Source organism: Notechis scutatus, chromosome 4, assembly GCF_049901735.1.
Source record: "Notechis scutatus isolate UNSWTSFEM ecotype Mainland chromosome 4, rNotScu1.2, whole genome shotgun sequence".
Taxonomy (NCBI): Eukaryota; Metazoa; Chordata; class Lepidosauria; order Squamata; family Elapidae; genus Notechis; species Notechis scutatus.
In genome coordinates, this window is record NC_142012.1 from 24,622,141 (window position 1) to 24,635,631 (window position 13,491).

General features: G+C 36.5%; 1 protein-coding gene across 2 annotated transcripts in view; it reads left to right on the forward strand.

The window, feature by feature from the left end:
- Nucleotides 1-2,579: 2,579 nt before the first annotated feature.
- Nucleotides 2,580-13,491, forward strand: part of SEC24B (SEC24 homolog B, COPII component) — a 31,955-nt gene continuing 21,043 nt past the window's right edge. The window contains exons 1-4 of one of the 2 annotated variants that reach the window (XM_026668679.2): nucleotides 2,603-2,843; nucleotides 3,530-4,237; nucleotides 5,714-5,875; nucleotides 11,002-11,106. In XM_026668679.2, coding sequence (XP_026524464.1) covers nucleotides 3,547-4,237; nucleotides 5,714-5,875; nucleotides 11,002-11,106 — 958 coding nt within the window. In that variant the 5' untranslated portion in view covers nucleotides 2,603-2,843; nucleotides 3,530-3,546. Of the gene's footprint in view, nucleotides 2,844-3,529; nucleotides 4,238-5,713; nucleotides 5,876-11,001; nucleotides 11,107-13,491 lie in introns of both variants that reach the window. The other variant, XM_026668680.2, reaches the window with a different exon arrangement.

The window sequence follows — 13,491 nt, forward strand, 5'->3', positions numbered from 1 at the left end:
TGTGTTCAGTGTGGCTTGAATGTTCTCCTCCAGCCGAAATAACTACTACTTCTCTAATGGAGGATGAACCTCTCTCAGAATCTTCTGCTGAATTTCCCCCCAGGAACTAAGGCTTCTCTATTGACAGCTGATTCCCTCTGCTTCCTCCAAGATCTTTGATGTAGCGAACACCTGCAGCCAGCCAAATCCATCCTTCCCATTCTTGGATCTTGTGTGGAGCTTTCATGCCACTGGGTCTTTACTTCCCTTCTTCCAAGAAAGCCAGCCTGGACTGTTTCATCTCACTCTAAACAGGAACCAACAAATGTTCAGCACGCTTCAATTCTCTGTCCAGCTTCTCTCTTTCCAGCTATTCTGTTTACTCCAATTACTGTCCACTTCTCTTGACTCCTCTTCTCTTTGTCCACTTTTTTTGTTATACCAACAATATATCCTACAGTAACTTAAAAGGTGGATGCCCCCTCCACTTGAGTCCCCAACACTGTATTATATGGGACACCTGTCATAAAATCTCCCCACACCAGCCATGGTTAGCAGCCAGGTCAACTCATTGGGCCTTTTAATAGAGCAGCTGCCCTTCAAGACCAGAATAGAGGTTTTTTTCTCTCCTTTTACTCATTCAGCAGCAGCTATGCCAAGCCACTCAAATCTATAGGCCACGTTAACAAAGAAAGCAGCTGCTATAATTGTATTTTCATGGATTTAGGGTCTTGTAAATATTTCAGGGTAACATTGCATTGCAAAATGAGAGCTTAAAATGTTTCAATTAAAACATTCCATTTAAAAGTCTAAAGCTCCCTTTAAAAGGATTTTAAAATAATATTGTAATACTCTTTTAAAGAATATTCTATTTTTGTTTGAATTGCTGAATTCTATTTTGCCTACTGTACTTTAAGTTATTTAATACTACAATAGTGTATTTAAGCCAGACTAGTTCAACAAAAACATAAGATCTAGTATTTGATTTTACAAGGAGTTAAGTTGTATTGCACAACACTGAAAAAACAAAGATATAGTGACAATATTTGATTGGGAACTTGAAAAATATGCAGCAATGAGAGTATATACAGAAGTTTCTCTAAATTTAAGCAAGAATAAGCCCATATATACTACATAGAACACAGAAAGGGAAATTAAATGTTTATATATTATATGGTTTTTAGTGCTTATGTTAATGTTGTAAATTAAAATAAAAAGGGGATGGAAATTACTTGTTTCCTTATCTTTTCCTTATTTTTAGTATTTACTAATTTAGAGAGGATTTGTCACTAAATTCAAAGATTTATGCATATGTATGTATGTATGTATGTATGTATGTATATGTATATATATGAGATATCATAAAACACTTCAATGTAGTTTGTCTGGAATAGTTAACTTTTGCTATATTGAGCTGTATATTTGTTATATTGAATAACTCAAGAAATTTAACTTATTAATATTCTTCTATAATTATCTACTTCAAATAATTTTTGAAAGATATTTCTGGACGTGTAATCACAACATAAACAAAAGTAGTAGTTCTAATGACTGTATTCACTGGACAAAATAAAAGACAATCAATGTCCCTGGTAATTTGTAACCACACATTCAAGTGTGCAAAAAGCAGTACATTGCTTTTGTTGGAGAATGACTTCTAGAAATCTGTTATGCATATACATAGTTATTAAAAGACAATCTCAGTACCTCACAGATGTCAAAATGCGTAAGTGCTTTTCCCTTTTTGGTCTTTAAACATGTTTAGCACATATGTAAAGCATATATAAGCCATTTAAGATTACATGGTCATTGTGATTTAAAAAAATACAAACCTATTTGTCCCTTCTTTGTTCATATAGAATATCTTTTCTTCAGTTAAGTTTTTTTTTCCTGATTTGACTCCAAACTGAAAATTTAAAAGTAACTGTTGGTATTGTAATTGGATATGAGCGTAGCTAGGTAACCAAAAGACACTGTCTTTATAAAACATGCTAAGCAAACAAAGTACATTATGACTTAGCATGCTGTGTGAACTCAACTAATTGTTGTTTATTCAAAATACCAGGATCACTTCGGTAGCAGCATCTAGCAACCCTGGCTCAAAATCAGACCTTATTAGTCTAGTATAGATCATTAGCGAATATCCTCGCCGTAAGTTATACATGTAAAACACACAAACGCGCGGGCACACAACCTTAGAAGGCAGCAGTGGTGAACTGCTTCTGTAATATTGCCAAACTGCATGCCCATGTAATCCCACCCCCAGGAGCCACAACACAAAGAAACCAATACGTTCACATTCTATCGTAAACTACAGCTTAGCTACATTGTATTTAACCCAATCATTCCCGTGGCTTTTATCTGTCATTGAGTCAAGCCATCCACCCATAACTTATTCAATAAGCCAATATTAAACCAACTATTATGAAAATACTAACACTACTCCCAATTCCTCGCTTACCACTATAAATATTTTTTTCTACCAGCCATGGGGCCGTTTATCTTTTGGTCGAGAAGAAGTCCCAGCAAAACCACATATTCGCAGCGCAAGCTGGGACACATTTTAGACCAATAGGCGCTGCCCATTGGCTTTTTGAGGCGGAGCTTCCGGGGTCACGGTTAAGAGGTAGCGGTTTCCTTCTGGTCGGCCCAAAGGGCATATAAGGAAGTCCCGTCCGGGCCTCAACCATAATCGTCACCGACTTCAGGAAAGGGTGTTAGGAGGAAGAGTTGGAAATAAACACTCTGGCCCGGCGAGGAAGGGCGGCTGAGGAACACAAGACGGGTCGGAAACATAATTAAGGGAAACGAATAGGCTGCGCGACAAAATTTTTGATCGTGGCCGAGTGACTTGTTTCCCTCGGGTAGGTAACACGGACATTGAAGTGGACGGGAAGCCCCGGGAGAATAGATTATCCCTGTGATCTAGAACATTAGGAAAGATGCAACACGGACCTTAAAGTAAATTGAAGCACCATCATGTTATTTATATATAACATATATATGTGTCTGTCTGAATCTAAAACACAGTATATCAGATAATATTCAATCTTACGCTAAATACGGGTTGCCTGTAATTGTTATAATTTAAATATTTCTCTCGTTAGCATTTTTACATTTTGATTTTTGTGTTATATATCACTGGGTAAATATCTAGTTCCCATTGAAAAGTGAAATATGTTAAGTCAATATGTACTCTCTTCTATCTGTATAAGAAGAATTCTGTAATTATAAAGTTATATAGATGATGAGATTTTCCACGCATTTCTGACAAAAAATAAGTTTATAGGAACTGTTTCAGTGGGTGCAAATTGTCATTGTGCAGGTTGCTTCAAACTTACCCATTCTCTATACTGAGTGAGTGATTATATGCCACCGAATTAGTGTCAGCTCTTAGTGGTTACATTGTTAGACTTTCTCCAGTAAAAACAAACATCTTGAAACTAATTTGTGTCCTCCCACTTTTTTTTTTGCATTTGATATGCCCTACTGATATTTGACTTCATATTAAAAGTGTATGCACTTTTAATTACTGTAATCTCTCTTTCAGGACTGTCACATAATCTGATGCAGTTCTCCCCTGGATATGGATCACAACCTCAAAACTATAAAGCTCCCTCAGGAAACTTCTCACAAGTGCCCAGTAAAGCGATTCCTTCACAGCTGGAAAACTATTATGGTGCAGATTATTATTCTGCCCAATGCTCTGTACCAGCACAAAATGCTAATGTCTCTTCTGTGACACCGAAGATGTTAAACTCACAGGGATCACAATACTTGTACAATAGAGCACCTCATAATGCAGAACTGCCAGGACCTATCCAAGGAACAGTACCTCCTGCATCCCAATTGCATACCAGCATTTCACAGTCATATTCTTCATTTAGTGGTCCCTACAACAATTCCGTCTTGCATTCTGCCAGCTCTTCTGTTCCATCTCAGGGATTTGTTGCTTCTTCTAGTCATTATCCCATGCCTCCTGTGTCTAGTGCTGCATACACTAATATTGTATATCCTCCCATGTCCACTGACAATCCATATGGGCAGATGCCTAGCTCACAGCCTGTGATGGCACATGGCCATTTGAATGCAGCAGGTGCTTATTCTAATCAAACTAGAGCCCCACCTATAGGACAACCCAGAGTTCCTTTGGGCTACACTTCTGCATCATGGAGTGCTCCAGAGCTTCAGCAGGCTCAGGGGAATCGCAGCAGCTTTACAGGATCTCTTCCTGAAGCAAACAACATGATGAGTACAGGTATTGCACAGAGAAATTATATCTGACAGAATACAAGTATGCTTAAAAAGAATTGACTGATGAATTGACGAAGTGTGCAAGCTAAGGAAGCTAAATGTTTTTACTATGCTTCATATTTTCAATTTTTTTCCCTACTCACTGTAGCTTGCTTTTTCTTTTTGAACTATAAGCCAAGTAGCTTGATGCTGTTAAAATAAATTCTGGCTTATGTGAAAGATTGTTTCCTCTATTTAAATCACCCATATCTTTAAAAGAATAAAAATGATTATTTACAGGATTTTACTAAGCAACATGTTGCCTATAATAGGCAAAGCTGATTTGTGCATTATTTTCAGACTACTTTCACTTTATTGCTTCTTTTTTTCAAACTGGAAGCTAATTCTTCATTTTCTTGCTGATATTAATGATCTTCAATAGGCTAATTTGTTTTTCAAGTTTGATTCCAAACATCCATTCAATGTTTGGGTGTCTGTAAGCAAATACATGTATAGATAGTCCTTGACTTACGTTGACAGTTGAGCCCAAAATTTCTACTGCTAAATGAGATATTGTTAAATCAGTTTTGCCCCCATTTTATGACCTTGCTTGTTACAGTTCTTAAGTGAATCATTGCAGTTATGTTACTAACACAAGTGTATCTGGCTTCCCCATTGACTTTGCTTGTCAGAAGGTTGCAAAATGACCCTGAAAACGTGCAACCATCATACATATGAGTCAGTTGCCAAGTTAATCAATTTTGATCACTTGACTGAAGATGTTGCAATTGTCATAAGTGTGAAAAATGGTCATAAGTCAGTTACTTCCATTGTAAGTTTGAGCTCTAACTAAGCAAACTGTTGTCAGTGAAGGACTACCAGCATAGAAAGCAAATATGTGTAATGAAGCAAATTAGTAATAAAAAGATTCATAGAAGTCCTACACAAATTTTTAAACTCTTTGAAAAATTCTTCATTTCTTCATTACATTTATCTATTGCAGGTGTGTCACACTCGCGTGTGTCACACTCGCGTTGTCACATGATGTATCACGAGTTTTTCCCTTCCTAAAACTGGGTGTGGGCATGGCCAGTGTGTGACGCATCTGGCCCACGAGTTTGACCTGATCTCTTGTGATATAACAGGCATCAAGAATTAGATGCTGAGTGTAATCAGAGTGGGTTCAGTCATTAAGACCGCAATCTTTTCTCTCATGAGAATAAAAATTACATTGTAAATATGGGATTTGTCATCTTTGCTTACTTATATCATTTAAGACTTAAACAAAATTATCAAACTATATTAACAGACATACTGTAAATGACTCTAATTTTATTAAAAAGGTTTGAATCCATTATCTGCGTGCTTCTGTTTCTGCCATTTTCAGAAATTTCATGCTGTACCTATTTTTAAATGTTCAATTGCTGTCACTTCAAAAATGATTTGTAAATTAGTATAAGTAATTCCTTCTAATGTATACTCCCTATGTTTGATTTTTCAGGGTCACCACATTACATCAATCAGACTATCCAGTCAGTAAAACCTAACCAAGGAGTGGCTTCAGCTGCAACTTCTTCAGTTAAAACATCTATTGTAGAAAAGACAGGAAAGTCCATCACTTCATCTTGTCTTACACAGTCATCAGATTCTTTTCTTCATGAAGGTATAGAAATTGGCTTAAAAGGAAAAAAAAGAGTTCTGAATTATATTTTAATAAAACAGCTATTGGTTGGTATGGGTAATCTGAAAATATTGTATGAATAATCTGAAAATAGTGTATAGGCCTGTAATTTTAATATTTGCAAGATTTTAGTTCTAATTTAACTATCTTCCATATTTTATAATGCTAAAATAATGTATGTAACTTATACTATTGTAAGCTGTCCAGAGTCACTTGGGAGATTGAGACAGGCAGCATACAAATTTAATAAATAATTACATACTTAATTAAAATAGAAGAGTCTGCAATTAACGCAAGACATGTTTTGTCTTCTCAGAGTTGCAGGTATAGAATCAGAATCAGGTTGTCCCAATGGTGATCTGTTTACATATTGTCGTGATGCATGATGTATTTTCAGGAGGATGTACAGATTTATTTATCAAATGCATTTGCTGCCCATCTCAGGGTTCAAAGTGACTTTGAGCAGCTTATAGCAAGATAAAGCATACAAACATTTGACATTTGTAAGTATAAAAACTGATTAAAAACAAAAAATAAATTTATTTACATGTATGTGCAAAATGTTCTGGGCAAAACAGTACAGAAGTTTCAGATGGCCCATGCTCAAACCCAAAATGTCTGTTTTTGGATATCAATCCAGATGGGTTTGTTTTATTTCAAGTGGAAGCCAAATGGTGTTTGTTGAGTGTTCTGAATGTTTTACTCTCCTTTAATTGCTATAGTTGGAAAATGTCTTTTGTTCTTGTTTCCATTGTTGTTGTTTTTTAATTCTCCTGTTTGGACCATAGTAACAGATGAGATAAGTCATATCCCTATTATTTAGCTTTGGCCAGATGTAGTATATAATGTTTGAATTTGGAAGTAAAACAATAGGATTTCAAGGAGTGCATAGCACAGAGAGAATTAATATGTTATTGGACTAAATCTTACCCTTAGAGAGAAAGAAATTGCTGTGAGGGCCATTAGATTCAGTGCTGGAGTAGAGCTTACATCCAGTTTGCAACTGAAACTCTTATGAACCAGTGCTACAAAATTTCTGTTGAAATGGGAAGAGATGAAGAGATTGCTGACTAATTAAGGTTTGCAAGTCTCAAAATCTGATCCCTCAGAACGTTCCCACCCAGTAAACTTCCATCTCTCTTCAAGTAAGTGACCATACAGAACATAATGAGACATAATGAGTTTCTGAACTTCAGCTAATAGCCATGCTGAGGCAGAATTATCTATTTGAAAAATTCTATGCTGAACTCCACAAATTTGGGGCTCAAAGAAGTTGACAGTCCAGTTTCATACTGAATCATGCATTGGTTGAAACCTTGGCTTTTGAACAAGATTTTTACTTGCCAGCCTGTATTAGCTGAAGATGAAGGAGATGATCCTTGCACTCTCTCCTGTCTTGAGACAGATAACAGATAATCAGAGTTGGAAGGGACCTTGTAGGTCATCTAGTCCAACCCGCCGCCCAAGCGGGAGACCCTACACCATTTCTGACAAATGGCAGTCCAATCTCTTCTTGAAGGTCTCAAGTGATGGTGCTCCTACAACTTCCAAGGGCAAGCTGTTCCAGTGGTTGGTTGTTCTCACTGTCAGAAAGTTTCTCCTTATTTCCAAGTTAAATTGCATTCCCCAATCTTGTGGGGAAAATCTCTTCCAATCCACTCTCTCTTTTCCCTAATCTCTGCTAGAAACACCCCCCTTACACACACACACACACACACACACACACACACACACACACATCCATGGCAGGGGCTGATCATGACAATGTGAAAAGTCCTGGATGTGTTCAAAAGTGCCTCCCCCTTCTCCCTTTTTTTTCCTGCTCGGTTTTCTTGTGTGTGAGAAAGAAAGCGGAGTGGGGAAGGTGACGGGGGGCTTTGGAAGAGCAACGACTGTTGCAGGGAAAGCAGGGATCAAAAGAATTAGCGAGGCAAGGGAGAGCGATCCAATGGGCAGGTGAGTCCCATGGGATGAGTTTGGCAAGCTTCTCCCCCTCTACCCTTTTCCCCCATGCCTCCTCACCTCGTGTTGTCTGCACTTCAAGCAGTATGAGAAGTGGTGGGGAAATTTAAGCTGCACATGCGCTTAAATAGGCCCACATTTTGGGGGCAGGCATTAATTTAACTACATGCTCACAAAGCAGTGCTGGGCCTTCGTTTTGGGGTGGGCCATATTGTTGGAGAAACCCAGTAGGTTAGTATGTACACCCTACAAAACAAAAGCCCATGTTGATGCATAGGTATGCACTATAACAGTTGTAGTGCACGAACTGAATTAGGAAATGCATAAATGTCATTTTAGTTGGTCTGTTGGTCCAGGTTATCTTTAAACTCTGTGAGTACTCTCGGTTCCTCTTGATCTTGAGAATCAGGAAGGCTTTGTATATGTGTAGTGAGTATCATCTCCAAAGGAACTCAAAGTTCCTCAATTGGTAGGAGAAAAAAAGCATGTCCTGAGTTCACACGCAGACTTAGCCACAATAAACGCATCAGTGTATTATCTTTTTTTCATTCCCAAGGTTCTATGCTAATAACTTACTTTGGTTTGGTTATTTGATTTAGAACTTTTGTCTTTGTTGTTATTCATCCATCACTGTGTTTTGTGCATTTGTTTGAGAAGGCTTCAGAGACAGCTCCCAATGGTTGGGTTGAGGCTACTACATCAGGCCTCCAGAACAGCCAGTAAATAGTAAGCAAAGAATTGGTTTCCTGCATCTTTTGCTGCTTTCTTGCAGTTGTCCAAATGTTTGCGACCCAAGTGGCTTATTCTGAATGCCGTAGTTTTTCATGGGTAAAACATTTGTAGTATTCTGAGATTAGATTCCATTGAAAGATAACAGGCAAATCATTTTAGCTTCTGATTTTGCTAAAGTGCAACTAGTGCCATAGATGGGCAGAACTTCCAAATTTCAGTGCTTTGTTTTGGGTTTAAGGTATATTGAATAAAAGGTATGGCAGGAAGTTATATGGTAAGAGTTATAGGAGTCATTCTGATTGTTATCTCATGTTTATACTTTAGTAATATATTTAGTAATATGCCCAACAATTTTAACACTGATTCCCAATGGAAAGCCAAATGGGTCGCTGAACGCCCAGACATAGGTAGACATATAAATGACACCACAAAAAGGTGGTAGGCTTTGAACTACCACCTCGGCAATGGACAATCCTGAATAGGTTTCTCACCTCACATGGTGTCTGCCGGGACTCTATAAATGGGGCATAATATCCTCCCCTCAGTGTGACTGTGGGGTCCCATGTCAAACTGTAGATCACATTGTGGCTGGCTGTAAGCTGAGGGCATAGGTCCAGTATCTGATTTTTTTCATCTAAATGATTTTGTGCTTCAGTGGTTAGATGGCCTAGATCTGTGATGGCGAACCTATGGCACGCATGCCACAGATGGCATGCACAGCCATTTGTGCCGGCATGTGAGCTGCAGGCAAACTTACCTCACTGTGCATGTGCGCACCTCACAGCTGATTTTCGGCCTCCCAAAAGCTTGAGGAAGACTTCTGCAGGCTTCTACAAGCTTTGTAGGCTGAAATCTAGCCCCGTTTCATCACTTCCTGTTTTTCTGAAAAAGCTGGAAATGACGAAATGGGGCTAGATTTCAGCCTACAAAGCTTAATACAATGGTTTAAAAATACTCAGATTTAAAACTGCATTTTAATGATATCAAAATGTTCTATCTAATAGTTGATTACTGCTTATTTCCAATTAGGAAAAATTAATTTTAAAAGCTTTCCAAAGGAGATTTTGGTGTATTCTTGTGTTTTGTTTGTTTTTTTCTTAAATTCTCACACTTACTCTTCAGGCTCCTCCTTTCTAACTTAGAGTTTCATATACAGATGTGCATGAATTAATATTGTTGTTTGTTTAATAGACACTATATTCCCAAACTGTCAATTGCTATGAGTTGGTGCTTGCAAATAAAAGCCCAGGGATCATCTGTAAGGCCAGAGGTATATAAGTTTTTCCATATCAGGTCATATTGTACACCAAACTTTTGTTATTAGCCTGATACAGTTTCTTATACTCTTAACTGGAATTCATTGTCTTGATGTAAAGTTTATTCAGTTCTGTTCAGTGATCCATGGCTATCCACCTACGTTTTTAAAGAGTTTTTCAAAGAAGACTTTCTCAGTTATCTTGATCAAGAAATCACCTGAAGCTTTCTCAAATGCTCACCTCTTTTCTTTGCAAATAAATATAAATGTAAAATAAAGCCACCCTTTAAAGTATCATTGGAGGGAGGGGGGAATTGTCAGAAGTTGTTGAATAGATTTTAATATAAAGGATCTCTTGCAAAAAGTCCTTGACTGTCTGGTTTTGAAACTAGATGAGCTTTAGTAGTGAGTTACTTCCAAGGTAATGGATAATTGGACTTGAAAAAATTCTCCTGGTATCTATGCCAAGACTGATGGATTGACATTGCTGGTTAATCTTTATTATTTGTTATTCCTTTCATTGATATACTATTACCTCCCAATAGCTTTCAGTCAAAACAAAGCACAATATAGCTTAAAAGTCACCGTATTATTCAACATAAACCAGATATAATAAAAATTGTAGAACTGGTGAGTGGGTTAGGTCAGTGTTTCTCAACCTTGGCAACTTTTAAGTTCTATGGACTTCAACTCCCAGAATTCCCCAGCCACTGTTCAATGCTGGGAGTTGAAGTCTACATATCTTAAAAATTGTCAAGGATGAGAAAATTGTCAAGGATGACCTAACCCGCTCACCAGTTCTACAATTTTTATTATTTCTGGTTAATGTTGAATAGTTTTATACTTCTGCATCAAGAGCAGTGATTTGTCAATGTAACTCGATAATGAAGAAACAATTTTGACTTCTTAAAATCTCTAATGATGGGTAAATTGTGTTCTGTTCTGCTACTTTCTCTGCCTGTTACTAACACCACGGCATTCCAGAACCGGCGGTTAACTTCTGTAAAGAGATCTTCTCCAGGGATAACTAGGTTGCTCTTCATGTTAGTGTCCTTTGTTGTGTTTTGGTTGGTGTTACTTTAATACTTTTATGCGTGCTTTCAATTTCTTGCCTTTCCTGTGTGTTTGACTCTGGTATTTGTGCTTTCCACTTTTACAGGCATGCAGTATGGTGGATATGTTAATAATCAAGCTAGCTCTTCAGCAACTCCCTTGTCATCAAGTTCAGATGATGAGGAAGAGGAGGATGAGGATGAGGAAGCAGGTCTGCTTTAGCTTTGCACCAGTATTTCTAACTTTTCACTTTTGATGGCATTATTTGTACACAAGATGCCAGGGCTTCATTATTGAATTATTTTACATGTTTAGAGGTTAGTTACATGTAACTGAACAGAGCTTACTTCAGTATAAGTGGCTATAAGAATGAGGATCTCCTTAATTAGAAATAGGTATACAGTCTTTGATATAGTATGTGTAGTTTGGAGATGTTTTTAAATGTCCTTCCTTTAGAATCACCGTAAATGCTAAATACAGATTGTTTTCCCATTATGGAAACAGCCTTTCCATCTTATTGCCAAGGCAAATAGTGCAATATGATTAATTGTTAATACCATTGCCAATGCATTCCATTCTGCTTTTCTCAAGAGAGACACAGTGCCTATCATGTATAGATTATTTCAGTTTTAATAAATTTAGGCAAGCATCTGAGAAAAATGAACTTGAAGATGCTTGAAGTCAAAATGATCAAAATGATTTATCTTTAAAAAGTATATTTACAGCATAATTTAAAATATGAAAACAAGCTTTTTTAAAAAATGTAAAAAAAATAAAACAAACTTTTTTTTTAAAGGAAGCGTGTTATTAAACCACAAACACCTATGTGTAAATGCTTTGTATAGAATGCCCCAATATGTGTGGCAATATTGCCAACTTGGCATGTAAAAGTGTGCTTTCAAGAATATCCTAAATATTTTGAAATTTCAGTGTAGTTTTCAAGTTAAAATTGTTCTACACAGGTTTATTATTTTTCATAATAGAATGTAAAAGTTTCGGCACTGTCAGTTTCCTTGTTTTATATCATATAAAATGCCACGAATCACCAATGCCAGATGCTAATAAGTAGGGACACTTTTACAAAGTTATATAGTGCAAGTAACCTCCACAATCCATTTAAAAGAATTACAAATTGATATTAATTACTGAGCAGCTTGTTTAATATACCCAATCTCATGTACATAGTAGATGTTAAGAGAGTAAAGTTATTTACAAATCAAAAAGATTACTATGAAAATTCTGATCCAGCTGCTTTGGTCACCATATTTCTTAAAATTGGTACAGTAATAGAATAATGTTCCATCTTCTATTATTCTGAATATTGAAAGACTGAATAAAAGCATAAATGACTTAGAAAATGTATTCATAATTGAGTTGAGATAGTTATAAGATTGTCCTACCTCAAATATTTTATCCATTTGCTTGCAAAGTTGGAGAATTCAGTGCAATGTGAGAATTTTTCTAGAGTACTACAAATGTATTGGAGATTTTTTTTTAACTTTGGGAATCTGCTGAAATACAGAAGTCTGATATAAATACTGGAATGTTGATACTGAAACCTAATTTTTAATTTGGTTTTCAGTTTTATCTTTTTGCTGAAACCCATCTGGCAAATGGCAGGTAGTATTGACTCACCTTCTACACAGCAGATGTGTAATATCCCAGTATAATAAACAATTGTTATACTTCGGACTTTGACACTGGAATCTTTGTAAATTTCTAGGAAGTAGTAAAGGTCATTTGAGTTCTATAGGACTTACTTCCTGGTAAGTCTTTATAAGAAAGCAACCTTTGAGTTGAATGCTTCTGTGATAATTAGTCAAGTAACGCCTGTAAATGGTGATTTTAGCATAATCTTTTGAGGTATACAGCCCACCAACCTTTTCAGGCATGTGTTTGTGTCAAATTTTCCTCTGCATGTTTATACTTTGTTTTGTGGACCTAATGGCTGGAAAAATAGGAACAGTTCAAATTAATGTTTTTGAACATAATCGTCCCTGATACTACTTTTTGCACTTTTAACAACACTCAACGAAGAGCACAGTATGCTTTGCAATAGTTACAAGATCCCATCCTCTGCCCAAATTTTTCCTTCAACAGAAAAATCTTTCATTGGATGAAAGAAAATATTGGAGCCCCTCTGTGTGTGCATTGTTTTCTGCACATTTATTGCAAGAGAACTCCTGCATGGATTAACACCATTGTGTCTTTGGTTTATAGTTACTTAATAACAAAGAATGTTTGTGTTTGTATTTCATGACATGACCATGAAATGTCTATTCGTGAAGGAGGTAATATATAAATATGTATAAGTATGTTAGAAAATCTGCACTAAGAGAATCCTTTGCAAAAAGTCTTTGATTATCGTTTTTCTCATAGTTATGCATTTGCAAATGATTCCAAAGGATAATAGGTTTTATTGCCCTTGTTCATCTTTGCAAGTGATTCTCTAATTCAGAAGTTTCTGAATGGGGAAACATAATATGTAGATACTATCTTAAAACTTACAAAACAAGAATAAACATGGCTAACTTTTCAGATTACTGCTTTTTAAATTGGCTCTTACCATATTACCTTTTTAGTGTACTTGAATAGA